This window comes from Ctenopharyngodon idella, chromosome 10, assembly GCF_019924925.1.
Source record: "Ctenopharyngodon idella isolate HZGC_01 chromosome 10, HZGC01, whole genome shotgun sequence".
In the NCBI taxonomy this organism is placed as follows: Eukaryota; Metazoa; Chordata; class Actinopteri; order Cypriniformes; family Xenocyprididae; genus Ctenopharyngodon; species Ctenopharyngodon idella.
In genome coordinates this window covers 13,849,261-13,868,838 of record NC_067229.1, presented here as the reverse complement: position 1 = coordinate 13,868,838, position 19,578 = coordinate 13,849,261, and the positions used below count along the sequence as shown (strand labels likewise).

The window sequence follows — 19,578 nt, the reverse complement described above, 5'->3', positions numbered from 1 at the left end:
AGTATGACAGGATGGGATTTTATTTATCAGTTTTTGAGGAGTTATATTTTTCGCCCTAGGTGACATTAGCCAAAAGTTGTTTTAGAACAAGTTATGTTTAGAACCAAGATTAAGAAGACAAAGTTCTTCTTTTCTTTGGAATATCATAAACTGATAAATCACTCGCAGTAATATTTCACAATCTTTCAGGAACGTGTAGTAGAAAAGTAAATTAGCGGATCAAGTAAATTAAGCAGATTATGAAAATTAGCATATTTGCAGCAACAAACACAAAACCATTCAAACCATTGCAAAAACCATTCAAACAGATTTATAGATCACTCTCCTGTCTATCATTGGTCCGACAATACAGATAGCCCCACCCCAAACTCACGCCATTGGTTGAGTCACTGTTGCTATGTTGAGCTGGTCGGATTTGTTCAAATAAAAAGAGCGTATGTTTTGATAGCACCACAGTGTTTACAGTTTTTGTGGAAAACAACCATTGAATGGCTTACTTATAGTTGTCTTTTTTTTGTGATTTAAAAAAAAAGTTCTATAAACTTCTACAGTTTTTTACTTTTTGTGTGTTTTACCCCACATTCCTTTAATAGTGTTTTAAATGTTGGTGTTGCTCTTATCGTTAAATTCGAATATCTAAGCTATGCCATCTATGTAACACTAAGCTGTACTTTTTGTTTTATTAGTTTCCCAAAAGGCGCCTGTATATCATGTTCTAAGTATAAAGTCAACAGGGTTGTATTTTCCGTTTGAACCCTCTCATATATTGTGTGTTATAGGATCATAGCAGCTCATTAGACCAACCTGTTATGGCCTTTATATTTCACACTCCCTTCTGCTTCCTCAGTTCCCCTGGGTCATAAAACTGTAAACACGCATATGAGAGCAGACCATGTGCAAACTAAATCACAGTCAGGCCTGGGCTATTTTCACCGCCGATTATGGCCAGACCCCAGACGTACCTCAGCTTGACGATCCTAGCCATTTACCAAAGAAAGGAAGGGCTGGCATCTTAGAACTACCTAGGAAATCAATTAAAAGGTGCTTTCCAGTGTTTTATAAGGCATACCGGGGCTTGCTCTGAAGTCGTCTCTTTTAGCACATAAAGCGAGCGGCCGTCAATCGCCTTTATTGCGGCTTCGTGCAAGGCCTGGTTCAGGGGTCACAAGCTCTTAACGTAAGACGGCACGGCGCCCGGGACTCTTTGAGCAGCCCCACGACTCAGCAGGGTAGCGGATAAGAGAGACCAGAGGCAGATGGTTAAGAGAGTGCGAGAAACCCAGCAGGAGGGGGGTAATGAGTGCTAATAGGCACAGGAAGAGGTTGAAAGAAAGGTCACCTGGAAATGTGGTGGAAGACCAGATGAGAAACGGACAGGAGCGGAGATTAAATGAGTCGACCAGAGGTGACAAAGCCCCAGATTATTTTTATACTGCCTGTAGTATAAGGACTTAATCCTTCATCCGTTTTTATTCTCCAACAGGGTATCTCCATGTATACAGGAACAGATTATGACGGGATGTCCTGGGCACGGATGCCATGCACAGGAAGGGAGCAGCACATTGAGACGCTACGAAACTAAATCTCTCCTGACCCTTTACTAACAGCCTTCAAGTGGAGACTTAAGTGTAGATCTAGTTTTGTTGCAAAGTATAAAGTGGTGTCAGACCCATCATAGAGTTCTTTGATTAATAAAAATGACCAAACTTTGACACAATTCTTGATCATTTTGTCACAACTTTATTTTCTGTACGTTTACTGATTACCATTTTTAATCAGTAATTTTTGTTGCCATTAACTGAAACTGGGCAGGGAATTTGTAGTTCCCCAGCATGCTTTGCAGGAGACTTGATGGGGAGAGTAAATGTTGAACTTTAATGTTTTTGAGTGTGACAAAAGGGGAAGACATAATGTTTAATATCCAGTTATGTTGAGAGTTTTGGGTTACCATTTTTGCGAAGAATGATGCTTTTGCTTAGATTAAGGGTAGTGCTTAAAGTAAGGTGTTATTGCTAGTCTGTTCCTCAGACAAACATGAGCTGCATCCGAAATGTAATACTTCCCTACTATATAGTATGCGAAAAACAGTATGCCAAAAGAGTAGTATGTCTGAATAGTATTCGAAAAACAGTAGGCGAGAAGTCCCCAGATGACATACTACTTCAACTTCATAGATTCGGAAGTGTGCATTCAATGGACACTTTACTATCCCATGAGGCAATGGGAGGGAATTTATGAATGACAGTGAAATGTCGAAACTGACGCTGGAAAGTCAAGTGACAGTAACAACATGGCGGATGCTGTACGTCCAAATTTTATTCATACTACCAATATTCGTGCTATATAAAGCATACTTTTTTAACAGTCGTGAAGTAAATTATAATTCAAATGTAGTACCTACTCAGACAGTACACAATTTAAGACAGAGCGCTAGTGTTTGGCTTTAGAAGACTTGGAATATAGGGCACATGTTGTATGGACTGCTTTTATGGTGGTTTTCAGGGCTTGATATTAACTTTTTTGCTCACTAGCCACTATGGCTAGTGGTATTCCAAAGTTACTAACCACTCAGTTTTTTCACTGGCCATAATTTTGACATCAATACCATGGGGAAAAACTGCCATATAGATATTTTTAATATTATCTCATACTTTGGCAGCAGGTATCCTTAGGCTGCTGTCACTTTAAGACCTGACGCACGGATCCAATATACTGTTACACATGCGCTTTCTTTCTCAACTGTTTAAGTTCACTTAAAACATAACTTACTGTGTTTACGTGAATACTCACCAAGACATTCTTTTGTGTGTATTTGACTGTTTAAGCACAGTAAGCAGCGGAAAAAAATTTAGTACTGAGAGGCGCGTACTTTGGGTGTGAGCACAAAATCTGCGGGAATTAGTTAAATTATGTGCAATATGCGCAATCCCATGCCGAAATTCAAGACCTTTAACACCAACAATATTCATCCGGAGCAAATGACACGAGTGAGTGAGGGGAGGCGGGTTTGTGTGTCAACTCGATGTCGGAGTGATGAGAGAGTGAGAAAGCGCAGCTGGTATCGTGTATCTATTCTGTGGAATAATAGTATTGGAAGCGTTTCGGATATTTCAGTATCGATATGTATCGAAAAATCAATATTTTTGACACTACATTGCATTTAATTTATTATTTCAGATGCCTTTTTAAAAGACTACAATTGAAAAGTGTATATATTATATATAAAATTCAACACGCCAAAGTGGTTAGTAGGAGTGACTGCATTACACGCCACTGCTGAAATCCACCCGCATTTGGCAGGTTGGCCGGGGCTAATGTCAAGCCATGGTGGTTTTCCATTCCTTTTGCAAAGCATGTTTCTTTTGAATAACCAAGTTGTTTTAGGCTTCACTGCCTCATTTTACCTATATTTGCAAGAACTGTATAAAACTACCCCGTTCTAGAAAATATGCACCATTTCTGCAGCTTATCAGGGCCCCCTGCTGGTCTGGAGCCCTGGGAAAACAGTTGGCAGGGCCGTGCGTTAATCCATCCATGCTTAAATTCAAATCCATGATGCTGACACAAATGCGGAGGTGTTTGGCACACTTCTTTGACAGATAAATTTGCTCTAGGTTACACACTTCCTCCCCCTTCTCTCTCTTTGTCTTCCTAACCTCATTTTTCCTGTGCTTATTTTCCCAGTGTCCTCTGAGGACATTGCTCTGTTGGGGATTATAGAGATATTGCATTGTGTTCATTAAAGGCAGCTTATCCTCTTAATTGAGACCAATGTTTGGGCAAAGCGCCATGTCACCCGTGACCCCATATTTAAAAAGAAGGTCAGATCCAAAGATTAGTTGCGAATGGCTGCCAGCTTAGGAGTTTTCTGTGCCACAGTTGTCATCATGTTCTGATATGTGAGTAAACCAGACAACATGGCCGCATATACACTCTCACCCAATTCAGTTTTTAACTCATGTATGTATCTAAACAACAAAAAACGAATACAAGCTTAGTTTTTTTTTTTTTTTTTTTCACTTTTGATTTGGTCTACTTAGATTTAATGTATACATAGGCATCTTGCGACATCGATTTTTGCATTTTCTGAAATTTTTTTTAGCACAAAACAATGCTAGGGTGTTCAAGGTGGTTACCAGGGTGTTGCTATGTATGTGTTCTGAGTGGTTGTTACTGGGTTAACTCAAAAGAGCACATTCTTGTTTATGTAATATTCTGGTCTCTAGATATGACTTGGTCCCTCCTTCAAAGTAGTTCTGTGGTATTTTTTTCACTCATTCATATCATATCATAATAGCACGCTTCTTCTTAGCAAATAGGTGTCATTTGTATATATAAGTCAATATATCAGCACTTTTGTAGTACTTTAAATAAACCTCTCAGTGTGTTTCCATAAATTATTTTACTACTTGCTGAGCGTTGTGCTATGTGGCACTTGTGTGGTAACGCGGGTGTGGTGTTTATAAGTCTTCCAGAAGGGCTTGGTTGAGAAGCAAGCTTACCAAACACTTTCTCATTCCTTAGAGACACCCTGTTAATCAGGCACGGAGGACATGAGCATGTTTTTTGGCCAGCATAGGGATTTCAAACCTCAACAGGCCTCACCTGTAGATCCTTGCGCACCTGCTTCTGGTAAACCGGTGCCTGAGGCAGCCTTTGCTCTCATCTCAAAGGAGTCCACTCAAATCCTCTCCCAGGAAAAGAAGGAAAGTACGGAGATGGGAAAATAAAAGAACTATTCACCTTGGTATGTCAGGGGCTTTGAAGATGAACTTGAAGAACATCCCTCAAAAGAACTTCCTCTTACTGTTTGGTTGTTCACTTTTAAAACGAGGCCACGCCCTTTTTTCTGAAGTCAGTCCAAATCAAATTTCAGAAGCCAATCCAGAAGGAAAGAAGGTGTTTTAGTCCATTGTGTCAACATCAGTGCTTCTTTATGAATTAGCGCAGATTTTCTTGTTGGAATGTGGTCTACAGAACAGACTCGTAAAAATCATTCAACATATCAGAATTAATTCACATAGCTTCAGTCTTTGAGACAGTCTTTGATTGTTTTCTTGTACCCTGTGACCTACATACATAACAATAAAGATTTTTAGCTAGCATAAATGTTTGACAATTTTTTGTCCTCCAGGTGAAATTTGTATTTCCAGAAACATTATGTAAGTACCTTAATGCAGATGCTACTACCTGCGTTTCTCAGTATTTCTGTTTTCATTTACATTTTTCTTTTCAGGTCATCTACTGTTATCACAGAGCAATGGTTTGAAGAAAATCTTGCTGAGCAAGTCAGCTAAAACAAAATGTTTATAGCAAATTACTTGAATAAAATCATATATGGTTTAATAGCACAGACAGAAGTGCTTGTAAGAAGCCACTGTGCATTTTCCGAGTGCTTTGTTCAAAAGCCCTTCATTATTTGTAATGATCTGTTCAAGCATTGATAGTATACCCTGATGTATTTTGCAGTATGTAAGTGAATATCAAAGAGGCATGCAAGGGAGAAGAATGGAAAAAGAGCACTCAGCACTAAACCGCATGGAGCATTCGTTTGATTAAATAGTCACCGGCCCTGAAGGGATTGCACCAGTTGGGTTGAAAGCTACCTCCTAACAGTTTAACTTGAAGGGATTTGCTTCATCTGACACCACACAAGTTTTCTCCTCCGTCTCGGCCTGTTTGTCATCCTGCTCGCCTATTTGTCTAGCTGTCCATCTCTAACAATTAGGCTGTCTGAAGAAACCCTTGATTTTTCAGGCCAGATGGCGGCGGCTGACAGGTGATTCTCTGTCAGGCTTTGATTCAGGGTCTTGTTCCGTTGGCAGCCTGTCGATTTTCATCCAACAAACGTACACGGCACAAGGAGGCTCGAACAATGTTTATTCGGTACAGAAAAGAGATAATTCCTCTGGATTTATTTTTAGCTTATTCAAAAATTGCCTTGGCGAGCGTCCTGCATTCATAAAGATATGCATCATCTCTTGATCTGCCTGGAATTATGGGAGATTCAGTTTGCACATGCACACACAAGATCCGCCTCTGTTAGGCTCTTTTCCTGGCTACGTTCAGAATGCAATACTAGCGTACTGCTTAATAAGCAGTACACACTGTATACTTTAATGAAAATAGTGTGTGAAACCGTAAGCGTTATGCTACAATAAACCTTTCAAACAGCAGTATAATATATTTAGTCATGTTACTCATTGCATTGCATGTTTAATTTAGTAATTCAATTTTGTATAAAAATAGGTCCTAAGCAAACTGTACTTAAGAAGAGTTTGTGATGCTACCTACAACGTGATTCCACATTTTGTTGCATTTAAAAATGTGTCATTCTCAGCATTGCCACTAGCAGTGCTATAACTTGCATTAGCTTTAACTTTCTTTTGCTGAGCAAGCTAGCTACAGTTGGGCTGTGTTTAAGTCCATTTTTTACAACCTTCCCCCGCTATCTTTCCTCTGTCTCGTTCACTCGGATGTACGTCATTGCTTACGTTGCATGAGTGCCCACTGCTGGCGGAACCCTTGCAGTGTGTTTAAATGGAACCCCTAATTATGAGTTCACACTGCATGATTTTTAAAGTCGTCAGATCACTGTTCTTTTCACACTGCATGATTATCTGGGGTAGCATTCAGTCACTGCTGTGTGCACATTGCATGATGGATCGGCGACAGGGGGTTTCACATTGCATGACTTTACAAGAGGAAGAATTGCCCACAACATGTTTCACAACCAAACAAATGCGAGAAGTGATAAGGAAATAACGCTAGCTCACATGTGAGACCAGAGTTCTTGCGCGAGACTGGAATTGTTATTAAAAGTGTTAGCCCGCTAGAAGCTTGTGATCCAAATTGTCTGTGTGCTAATTTGCAGCGAAAAGGAGAAAAGAAAAAAAGATTATGGAGGAGGAAATTGTTGGGGAGACACAGGTCTATAACTCCTACCTGAACTTCCCACTGCCTTGTATCTTGCTCTCTCATTGGCTGTAGGTCATCACTGATGTTATATTCAGTCAGAAAACATTTCACACAGCAGGATTTTTAATCGCAGACAGGTCCAGATATTTAGCATGCCAAATATCTCACGGGCTTTGGCAGCGCATTGTCGATTCTCTCAGATCGCGTCTTTGATAATTCACACTGTGTGATTGTCACTCGCATGAACAGGCACCGGTTTGCCTCCGATTTCGGGCATTTGTTGCTGATTTCGCAAATTCTGTCAGCGAGTGAAAATCAGTCCTGAAATCGTGAAGTGTGAACTCGGCATAAGCCCTTGATCACAAGCTCTAGAGCTGATTTATTATTTACATTTTTTTTTCCTTATGAATTTGTTTTACGCACCATTCTATAGGCCTGTATGAATGCTTGGGCTGTTGCAGAAAATATAAAAAATTACACAAACGAAAATGATAATCATACAATAAACTATGACAATCAGCTTAAAGGTGCAATATGTAAAAATTTTGTCCGCTAGAGGTCGCTAGAGGCCTATTCAAAACAAAGGCGTAGCTTGATGACGCCAAGTTTGAGCGCGAAATCTTGGGACATGTGGTCTTCACCTCAACGAACGGTGGAAACAATCGGGATAGGACTCAGGAAGAATCATGTGCTGTGTTCAAAATCGCCCCCTATACTCTCATTCACTATTCCCTACATTACTCCACTAATATAGTCCACTTGAAGGAGTGAATGAAACGAGTGAGTGAATTCGGACACTGAGTGTGCCGGAAGGGCTGCCGATTTCGCATAGATGGTGCTTGCTGTTTAATAATCATTTGAAATGTAGCAAACTGGCAGCTCCAGAATAATTATTTTAAACTCTGCCATGAAAACTAACATGTACAAACCTTAATTAAACGATTTAATGATCAAATAAAAAGGAAATTATACCTGTATGATATTATACTGGACCAGCGCGGTTTGGAAAAAGAATGGATGATTAATTCAGCTGCGGGCGCCATCTCCTGGCGAGACGCGGGAATTCATTCAGCACGTGACTCTCACAGTGCATTATGGGTATTCTCTAGCCGTTGAGCGTGCATCGGTTGTACACTCGTTATTGCAGTGCATTGTGGGATTGAATGAGTGCACTCAACATCGTCCACTATGGTTTCGGTTTTATGGTTTGGTTATGGTTTTATAGGGGGCGATTTCGGACACAGCCATAGACTTGCTCTCTCGGTCAAAATCGAGGGGTCAAGGCCAGGGTCTGTTCAAATAAACTTCCCTCGCCCAATTGACGAAGTTTAACGCACTTCAAAATGGCAGCAGGGATTCCCCTGAGGAGAAGTGCGCAAGTGTATGCCTAAAAGTGAAGTTAAACGTTGATATGTTTATAGCTCTAACTAATATAATCCAGTTTAATGGCACTGACAATTAAAGAAAACTCTATCGCCCCCTTAAGTACTGGAGCTTGCTAATGCCATAAAAAAATACAAGAACATAAATGCACAGGACTTCACAGCTGTGTAGAATTTGTTCTCAATAATCAGAGATGTGAAAAATTGTAATAGATATTGTGCTAAAAATATGCAGTTGCGTTGTGAGATACAGTAATCTATCCAGTGTGCTTAGGATGTTTGTTTTTTTTCTTTTTCACTACTTGTTTCTTTTCATATGTGTCTAGTTAATGTGTAAAGTGAGATCCCAGCTGTAATGTAAGTGTGCATATATGTATGGTTTTGCGGTCACATTGTCGGCGCAGATTCTTCCTTTGTGTGCCAGAGCGGGAAGAAAAGCTTCATCTGTCTTGTGTCTCGCGGTCCCCCGTCAGTACACATTGATATGCAGGCCACACTCCCGTGCTGCTCACGGACTGCAATGAAGGGCCCGGGATGCGATGCATAATGACACTGAAGGGCTCTTTAACACCACAAAATGCAGAGCGACACGCGGAATATGATCTTGGGATCTCGCCGCTTGTAGATGTACGAACGTACACATTTCAAAACGGCCCCATTACATGCGTGCATGTGATTTAATGCAGCTGAGCACGTTTAAAACCTGGCCTCTGAGAGCCAGAATTTATTTCTACTTTCATATTATTATTAATATTTTGTCATTTGTGTTATTTCAGTAGCATTTATATGTTATTAATTTTTTTTAATTATTTCACTGTGATTTCAATTAACGGAAACCATTTTTTGTTTTGGCTTTAGTTAACAATAACAACATTAACTGACACATTATAAAACTATTAATTTATTGTCAGTGATTAAAAGTAACAATGCTTACTTTGGCTAAGGCTGGTTTAAAATGATCTGAGTGGTCTTGTACATCTTCATGCCATTTTTTTATTTCTATAAATAAAATATTGCTTAAAAGACTTGCTCTCTAGGCTAAACCACATAAGCACAACATTTCTAGGTACTAAACCACAGATACACCGGAGATCTAATTGGATGACTGTCAGGTTAACCATATTATGGCCAGAGCAAATATTTTAGCCCCTATGCTACAGTCTTACGCCGGTGAATGCATAAAATTGTGCTTCTCTGTGATTTTTCACTCTCGCTGCAGTCAGGCGGCATAAAAAATGCATGGTAGTGATAGCATCTCTCGCTCTAGTTCCCTAAGCCGTGACCCAAGCTTAACCGGGAAAGTTGTTTGCTAAATGTCAGCCGGGTTCAAGAAGCTCTTGCTCTCTAGAGGACCTCACTGACCCAGTGCTCTGTGTTAAGTGACGTACAGGGGAAGCTATTTTGAAAACTTAGTCTGCTAAGCTACAAGGTACAGCTACTCATAGTTCAACTACACTCAAGCTACCCTTTAACTATAAGCCACTGATACAAAACAGCTAATATATAACATTGAATCTTTACTTGTTTTGTAGAAGTTGACATCATGTTTAACCTTTTCATTCATCAGTCAAAGTTTAAAATCTTATGGAGCTTGATGTTATTGGAGTAACTGGCATCTCCAGGTGCCATACCTATATTAAAACCTTTGCTTAAATCGTATTTTATTTCCATTCTATCTGCAGGCGAGCATCTCCGCATCTGCCCGCAAGGTTACACCTGCTGCACCAGTGCCATGGAGGAGACACTGTCGAACCTGAGCCGCCGAGAGTTTGAAGGCCTGGTGAGGGAAGCGGGACGTTCCATTCAAGCCTCGCTGAATGCCCAATACAGGACTTTTGACAGTGAGTCCACTACTCAAATGCACGCAGTCTTGCAGTTGGTCGTGTTTTGATGTATTGTGTCTTGCAGCTGCTAACACGTCTGCTCAGTTTTTCCACTGTATGGGCGGCAATGTTAACAAAATGATTTTCAAATAATCCAAATGTTTAAGTTGTCATTTCTCCACCCAGAGTGTAAAATTGAGGAAGAACAGAGTAGCAGTTGCAGCAACTCACAAAGGAAATGAGATTTAGAGGTTTTACAGTGCACTTGTACTGTCACGGACAGCTTTCTTATCCGGAGCAGTAGATTATGTAACTTCATCTGCTTTTAGTTAACATTTTTCATTTACCCTTCTGCAGGGGTTAACGAATGTGAAGGGTTAAAGAGTTGCAGTACTTTGAAGTCCAAATTCTCTCCTGGTTTGTGTCATTGTAAGCTTAGATAAAAGGAAGACTCTGAAGTGCATATGCTTTCACACCAAGTGGTCCTCGCAGGGCCATTACAATGGGTTTTTATAGCCTTTTGCTGCAGTGCACCATTTAAGCATGATAAACTGTAGTGATACCAGTAATGATAAGATATTCTGATATTCAGATGCTTCCTGCAACCCATAGAATGAGAATACAGTAATCATATGTGCATAATATATATAGAAAAGTAAAAAAACAAAAACAATTATATTAATTTTTAATGCAAATATGTTAATTATTACATCACCTGAGTGTTGAACATACAGTACATGAAATGAATGATATTTGTGTTACATCATACAAATTCCCCTAATAGGCAAAACATAGTTAGCTTTCATCTTGTTCAAGAATTTTTTGTTATTAGAAATCTCCAATTTTTCCCCCCAGGAGCTTTTTTTTTTTTTTTTTTTTTTTAAAGAAACCTAAATATTTTAAATTTCTATTTTCATGGAATAAACAAAAATAAAACCAAATAAAAAATAATTAAATATTAATTTATTTTTATATTTACATTTTAAACTATACATGGTGAAAATATGAAATACATAAAATAATATTATTAAATCTGCAATGTAAAACAATATTCCACAGATCTGCTTCAATAAATATTGTTTGTAAGTTATATAATAGGATTAGTTCACTTTCAAATGAAAATTACCCCAAGCTTTAATCACTCTCAAGCCATCCTAGGTGTATGTGACTTTCTTCTTTCTGATGAACACAGTCGGAGAGATATTAATAAATATCCTGACGCACCTGAGCTTCGTAATGGCAGTGAGTGGGATTAATGAGTATGAGCTGAAGAAAGTGCTTCCATCCACATCCATCCATCATAAACATACTCCACACGGCTCCGAGGGCTTAATAAAGGCCTTCTAAAGCGAATAGATGTGTTTGTGTAAAAAAAAAAATAATAAATCCATATTTAACAAGTTATGAAGTAAAATATCTAGCTTCCACCAGACCGCCTTCCGTATTCTACTTACGAAGAAAGTGTAAAACTCTCGCAGTTCAAAATGCTTACACTATGTCCTACGCCTTCCCTATTCAACTTACGGAAAAAGCTTAACTGAATCGACGCCAGTTACGTTTTTTCCGTAATTTGAATACGGAAGGCGGTCTGGCAGAAGCTAGATATGTTACTTCATAACTTGTTAAATATGGATATTTCTTTTACACAAACGGATCGCTTCACTTCAGAAGGCCTTTATTAACCCTCCGGAGCTGTGTGAAAATGTTTATGATGGATGGATGTGGATGGAGACACTTTCTTCAGCTTCATACACGCTGATCCCGCTCACTGCCATTATAAAGCTCGAATGTGTCAGGATATTTATTAATATTTCTCCAAATGTGTTCATCAGAAAGAAGAAAGTCATATACACCTAGGATGGCTTGAGGGTGAGTAAAGCTAGGGGTAATTTTCATTTGAAAGTGAACTAATCCTTTAAAAGCCATGTAAAATATTCAGTAGTCACGGTGCTTTAATGTTGTACTAAAATCTGCAACTACTGTATATTGGTGAACAGTAGTCAGTGGACTCTTTTGTATGTGATTTCTTTATTAGTTTCACTCTATGATAAGTGACTTTTTAATCATTGCAGCATACTTTCTGGAACTTCTAAATGGCTCTGAACGGTGGTTGGAGGAGGCGTTTGTGGCCGCTCTGGGGGATTTGTACCGACCTAATGCAGGAGTGTTTCGTGACCTCTACGCTGACCTGCATCGATATTACAATGGTGCCAGCCTGAACCTTGAGGAGGTCTTGGACGAGTTCTGGATGAAGCTCCTGGAGCGCCTTTTGAAGGCATCTGACCCCGAGACTGCCTCGCTGCTCTCAGACGACTTCCTGGAGTGTGCCTCCAAGCAGACAGAGACCCTTCGTCCTTTTGGAGATGCTCCACGTGAACTGAAGGCCAAGCTGGTGCGGGCATTCATCGCTGCTCGGGCATTCGTCCAGGGCCTTAATGTGGCTGGAGAGATTGTACGGAAGGTGTCACAGGTACAGTTGATTATATTTCTTTTGTAGGATGCTGTGTTGTATCGGTTAAAGCTCAGGAATGTTGCTGGTTTGATCCCCTCAAGAAGCATGCCATGTGCCAAGACCGTACTGCCCTTGAGTAAGGCAATTAATCCCAGGGTGCTCTAGGGTGACTTGCAGCATTCATGCATGAAAGTTAAAAACAAGCATTCTACTAAATAAGTTAAAAATAAAAAACCCAGAGTTTACACTTGGTAAGACCACCTTTGGCTGTATTTCCAGTCCCTACCAGAGTTTAACATCTTTAAAGCTGGAAGATTTGCTTCTTTTCAAAATTGCTCAAGTTCCATCAAACAGGATTGGGACCATTTGGGAGCAAAAAAATGTTAAGTTTAATGGTGCTCAACTGAATTAAGGTCTAATTTTCTTGATTTTAAAACTCACCAAATTTCTTTTACATCGTTGTTCTGTAGAAAGATGAGTCATCTACCAATCATCCTCAATGCTCTTGCAAATCATATCATATTTTGCTCCAGAAACCGTACTGTCATTGATATTTCCAAATGAGAATTCCAGTGTGAATTCTTGGGTTACATTTGCACAAAATATAGCACTTCACATCAAAGTCTTAAAGTTCAGTTAAGGTCTCATCATACCAGGGATTCAAATCAATGAGTCTTTGACAAGCCTTTTGGGCAAATACCAGCAAAGAAGTGATAACAAAGACTTTCTTCTTTCACCTTCCACCTTCCTTACGAACCAGATTTATGAAGTGTTTCTGTTCTTGAAGTGCTATTGTTGATAGTTTCCCCCATTTTGTGTAGAAACGTAACTCTTTGGCATTGCCAAACTCTTGTCCAGACACCCAGTTCTGGAAGAAGTTCAATCCTTTGCAGATGCACAGTTGTTTCATATTTTCTCACATTCATAATGACAAACCTCACAGTGCTTCAAGGTATATTTAATATGTCATGACTAGTATTTTTCAAGAACTTTGCCTCAGATCTGATTATAATGATCCTTGGGTTCTGCGGTAGGGTGTTGCCTTGGAAATGAAGTGTGTATTCTCCTAGAGACAGGTGTATTTGACATTAGAGTTCTACGGCAATAGGAAAAAATCTTCAATGAATCATTGTTCCATGGTGTAACACTGTGCAATTGAGAAAGTCCAAGGATACTGAAGACTTTTTTATGTGGCTTAAACTCATATATGTTGTTTTTTGACTTAATGTGCCTAACTGTAAAAATCATGCATACCATTGAATGCCATACCCTTAGCAGGTGGTCTATTTTCTCTAAAAGAGGGCAATATCTTCAAGTGCCCTAGTTGCCTAGAATGTCAATCAACGGATACTCCCAAATTCATCAATATTGGATCCATGACATCAGGACAAATGGCTACACTGCAGCTTTCCCAAAGATGTTTGCCTCAAAACCACAGAAGGAAAATTAGTCCAAGTCCTTAGCGGCTACCCTACCCTTCCCTAGAACTCCCTGCTGCTTTGACAAATGAATGTAGGGCGCAATGGTACTTCTCTGTTCTTTAAGGGATTTCTTACAGAATTGGATTTAGCCTCCCGGTGCCAAACTCTCAGGAGATTCCTGCAAAGCAGACCTAAATTCTTGCTGATGTTAGGAATATATCAGTTCAGAATATTGCCTGTCTTCTGAAATGGCTTTTAGTAGTGTTATGTTGTCATATGTAAAAGCTGAATCCACTGGGATTAGCATTAAACATTAATATGTTTAGTCGTAGCTGTTTTCACATTTGCATTAGTAGCATGCAAGGCAGGTTCACACACGGTTGAAGTAAAACGATTAAACTAAAGTTGCCTTCGGCTAATATAGAGCATGATTACGACTTCAAAGTTCTTCTTGGAAAATACAGTAGTTGACTTGAATCCACATGTAGGTAATAAGCAGGTACTGTAACATTCAGGAAATCAAGCTAGCTCACAGCTAGCGCTAATATTTACCGGTGTTCATGTGACATTTACTAATAAAAAACTGGTTTAGCTGATGATAAAAGGACTTAGAGAGTGATTATTATTGGAACAGTTCCCGAAGATGTTTCCCCTGAAACAATACTGGGTTAACTGCCTTACAGTGTTGTTAGTTCATTGATAAATGTCGAGGCTTCAACCGAATATTGTTCATGTAAAAAGCAAGTGTATGGCAACTAATGGCAACTTTTCCCACAGGTTCCTCTGAGCCCAGAGTGCAATCGTGCCATTATGAAGCTAGTGTACTGTCCTCATTGCCGAGGTCTGGAATCAGTCAAACCTTGCGTCAACTACTGCAAGAACGTCATGAAGGGCTGCCTGGCTAATCAGGCTGACCTAGACACTGAGTGGCAGAGCCTTATAGGTAAAGCAGAGATTATACCACATGAACTCTTACTCTTTTGTTGTTTGCTTGATTTCTATTTTTGTTTCATCACACTGGGGAGCTCCATCCCCTTTTTTGTCACTTTGTTAAATATTTCACTTTTAGTCTTGATATAAATCTTACTTGGCACTGTTAATTTGATCACACACTCTGTTGTTCTCAATCAATCAGAAACGATGCTACAGGTGGCCACCAGTTTTGGTGCCGAGCCCAGTATGGACACGGTGATCTACTCAATTCCTGTGAGAATCTCAGAGGCAGTTCTCGCCATGCAGGAGAACATGGAGATCTATACCAGCAAGGTTAGGACATTGGAATTAAGCGACTATTTTAAATTTGTGTGAGTGGGTTAGATTGAATGCACTTGAGGTACGAGTTTAAAGATTTATTGATCACGTAAGTCCATTTGTACAAATATACACGTAAGTTTGTGTTGTGTTTCAGGTTTTCAAGACCTGTGGGGACCGTGGTGAGGAAGGCACACCAAGCTCAATATCCGAGGAGCCAAAAAAGAAAGGGAGTACAGTTACTGCCCTGGAATACAAACCCAGCCCCAAATCTGCAGCCAGACTGGAGGTGCAGGTGTGTGTGTGGCAGCATCAATTTCTGGCCTACTTTTATGAGTTTTATACACTGTTGTGTTTTTATACACAGTTTCATACAAGTGTGTTTGTAATTCCCAGGTCACAGACGTGTCCAGTAAACTCAAGGAAATGCAATTTTACTGGATCCAACTCCCTTCGGCTCTGTGCAGTGGTAAAACAGCATCCACAACCAGTGGTGATAAATGCTGGAATGGCATCACCAAAGCCAGGTATTACATCTTTTGGGGCAAATCTAAAAATCTTCTCATTCTACAATGAGATGTGTCCATTCAGCTGGTCAGTACATGTAATTTGCAGTTAATTTTTATACTGTATATTCAATCAATTTACATGCTTCTCAAGCCTAAATAGATGTGCAGGATTTTGATGGATGACTTTTGGGATGAACGCACATTATGAATTTATAGATCGTTACTCATGGTCAGTGCTGGTGGACTTCTGAAAACTGCACCCCTCCCTCTTTTTGCGGCCAAAGTCGTTAAATCGATTGTTTAGCTATCACTACCATACAACTGAACTCCAATTGCCCAGAGTCATCAGAAGTGATTAATCACTGGATGCGGTTTAGATGTGCATTCATTTGAGAAGATTTAAGATGTAAGTAAGTACGGGCAAACAAGCTTTATTTTTAGTCATCACTAATACCTTTTAGCTTCATAAAACCAAATTTGCAATCTCATGAGGGTGATTAATGCGTACCGGTATGTGATTAGTGGTGTTTGCTAACGTAAGCATCTCTATTACTACTACTCATAATTATGGTTAATATACGGACAACAAAAAGTCGAAGAAAAAATCCCTACAGACTTGTGAGGGACTTGAGACAAATCTAAAGGCTAGAATATCATAGAGACTATGATATTTAGCGATATAGAGCTAAAACACAGTAGCAACCACAGCAAATCACTCAGAATACCATAGCAACCTACTAAAAACAGCTCAAAACATCACATAGCAACAATCCAGAACACCCTAGGAACATAGCAATGCATTAAAATCACTCTCTTTAGTGACATGCTAAAAATCATTACTAAAAAAATTAATAATGTATAAAAAAAAAACACTTAGTATTGTAGCAGCAAGTTTTGCTCACTCAAAAGGCACACTAGCATGACACATTGTAGTCAAGTTTGTATTACCGATGTACAAGTCTATTTTTTATTTCGGTTTAAAAGGGATAGTTCACCCAAAAATGAAAAATCTGTCATCATTTACTCACCCTCAAGTTGTTCCAAACCTGTATGAATTTCTTTCTTCTGCTGAACACAAAAGAAGATATTTTGAAGAATATGGGTAACCAAACAGTTGATGGCCCAGTCAATGGGGCCCTTCAACTGTTTGAAATATCTTCTTTTGTGTACAGCAAAAAAAAAGAAATTCATACAGGTTTGGAAAAACTTGAGGGTGAATAAATGATGACAGAATTTTCATTTTTGGGTGAACTATCCCTTTAAGGCCACAAATAATTAAAAATGCACTACAAGTGCCATTAACAAAATATGTGAAAATTGATTTTTCTGCAGTTACCTCCCAGAGGTCATGGGCGATGGGCTGGCCAATCAGATCAATAACCCAGAGGTGGAGATCGACATCACCAAACCCGACAGGACAATACGTCAACAGATCATGCTGCTGAAGATCATGTCTAACCGCCTGAAAAATGCCCTCAACGGCAACGACGTGGATTTCCAAGACACAAGTATGTAGATAAAATTGCTAAAATACTAATGTAACGGAGGCAAGCTAGTTAGAGCTGTGCGAGTAAACCTCACTCCCCTGGCCTCACGAGGCGCACTAGCGACTTAGGCTAGAGACTGCGGTCTTTAGGTTCCTTGTTAGCGCGCCCGCCTCCCATGCCGGAAATGGCGGTTCAAATCCTGCTTGGAGTGGGGCGAGTACAACCGGAGGGGTTATATTTGGTGCCGTGATCCGGATGGGAGTGAGGTTTAGGAGGGTGAGTGTAACGGAGGCCAGATAGTAGGAGCCGTTTGAGTAAACCTCACTCCCCTGGACTCACGAGGCGCATTAGAGTCCTTGTTAGCACGCCCACCTCCCACGCCGGAAACGCCAGTTCGAATCCCACTCAGAGCGGGTCGAGTAGGACCAGTTACACTAACTACACAACATGGTGAATGATAATCATACAGTGGACTTGAAACATGAGCATTAGAACAAATTTGTGTAAATCATTCAGAATCAATTGAATTTATTCAATTCACAAGTTCAGTTTGTTCTAATAATGTTACATGAATGAGGCCCAAAGATGCTGAATTTGGCACTATTTTGGCATGATTTTGTCTGCTTAAGTATTCAACAATTTCGTATTAATTAGATATTGCCTATCAACCATTACTTCTGTGACCTATTTTACACCAGAGTAATCATGTTTTTCCTATAATGTGTTTCTAGGTGATGATTTCAGTGGCTCAGGGAGCGGCATGTGTGCGGACCACCTGTGCATTCGTGGTAGACCTCCGGTTTTTGGGCCGAAAACGGACAGGCCCAAACTCTATGCCCATGGTCCTGAAAACAAAAGAGTCAAAGGATCCGGAAACCAGATTCAGCCTTCTGTCATCTTACTGGTTCTATTACTCACGAGTCTACTGCTTAGACGATAATGGAGATGCTTCATCTAACGCTGGGATCGAACTTTGGGATCTGGTTCAGGAAATTTGGGATAGGACAAGGAATGTTTAAAAAAAAGAATAGCAAAAATGAGAAAAGTTGAGCTTAATAAAATTGCCAAAAGAAAAAAAGAAAACTTTTGAGTGTATGGACATTTTAATTCCTCTGGAATATGACAGAGACCATGAGAATTGGTGGAAAAGGAATTTTGTTTTTGTGTTTTTATGTTTTGTAATATATGTCAGATTTAAGTGCTGACTTGTTACATCAATCGGCATCTTGTTTTTTTTTACCTTTGAATGTAAAAAGAAGAACTGGACAGGGAGAATGCCGGTTTAGATTTACAATATGAATTTCTCAGCAACCTAAGCAACTTACCCACAGTTCTTTGCTCTTAAAGTCACACAGTCACCAAATCACCTAGTGTTTCATTTCACCATGCTTGAGTTATGCATTCGTCTTTGCACAACTGTCCATTTTGTCTTAAATATTTCACAGATGGACATAATTACAAAACACTACATTAGTCAAATCCCATTTAGATTACAAAATGTATGAACTTTGGCATGGACATGAATCGAAATACGGAAATTGCTGAGTATCTAAGAAACTATGTAATAGTGTTTTTTTTTAAACTGTGATTCATTTGGTTTAGTCCAGAATAATTTTGTATGATAACAAGTTGCAATAATGGGTCAATTTCATAAAAACTAACAAAAAAAAAAAAAAAAAAGAAAAAAAAGAAACCAACATCAAAAGAAATTTTGTTGCATTAAAGAAAATATAGCCTATTTTTAGGACCATTAAGATTTATTGCATAATTTTATTTTCATAATCATTTTTTTTTTAACTTTTCTTAAAATTTATTCTCATCTGTACTTTTGTCTTGTTTTCCATTTTTTTAAAAAAACATCTGACTATTCTTTAAAAAGCTGAAATCTAATTAGTTAGATTTACAATTGAAATAAAATTTACTCAAAAATTATGAATAAAACATAAAATATATTCTCTGAAAATGAAATGTATGCAATTTGATCTTATTTATTAATTTTGTTTTATGGATTAATTATCGGTATATTGGTATATTATTTCGATTTTAAGGAAAATCACTTTTATTTTCAGAACTTTTATTTTCAGAAATTTGCATAATTTAGCACATTATGCAACAAACAAACAAAAAAAAAAACATTAATGATTTTTAATAAAATGAGAATTATTTACTTTACATTAATGAATATTTAGTGAGAACTTGTACTTAATTTACATGCAATTAATGTCACAATGCAAAAAAATCTTACCCCAAAAAATAGGCTTTATATTTAATGCAAAATATTTTTTTTTATTTTGATTTTGGTGTCAAAAATATGACCCGGATATGAGACGCTCTT

At 38.9% G+C, this 19,578-nt stretch overlaps 1 protein-coding gene across 1 annotated transcript in view; it reads left to right on the top strand.

The window, feature by feature from the left end:
* The window catches only part of gpc1a (glypican 1a), a 30,250-nt gene extending 11,314 nt beyond the window's left edge, over positions 1–18,936 (top strand). Inside the window, exons 2-9 of the mRNA XM_051908192.1 lie at positions 9,983–10,141; positions 12,196–12,593; positions 14,774–14,939; positions 15,132–15,262; positions 15,405–15,542; positions 15,644–15,774; positions 17,089–17,264; positions 17,975–18,936. Coding sequence (XP_051764152.1) covers positions 9,983–10,141; positions 12,196–12,593; positions 14,774–14,939; positions 15,132–15,262; positions 15,405–15,542; positions 15,644–15,774; positions 17,089–17,264; positions 17,975–18,183 — 1,508 coding nt within the window. The 3' untranslated portion in view covers positions 18,184–18,936. The remainder of the gene's footprint in view (positions 1–9,982; positions 10,142–12,195; positions 12,594–14,773; positions 14,940–15,131; positions 15,263–15,404; positions 15,543–15,643; positions 15,775–17,088; positions 17,265–17,974) is intronic.
* The last annotated feature ends 642 nt before the right edge of the window (positions 18,937–19,578 follow it).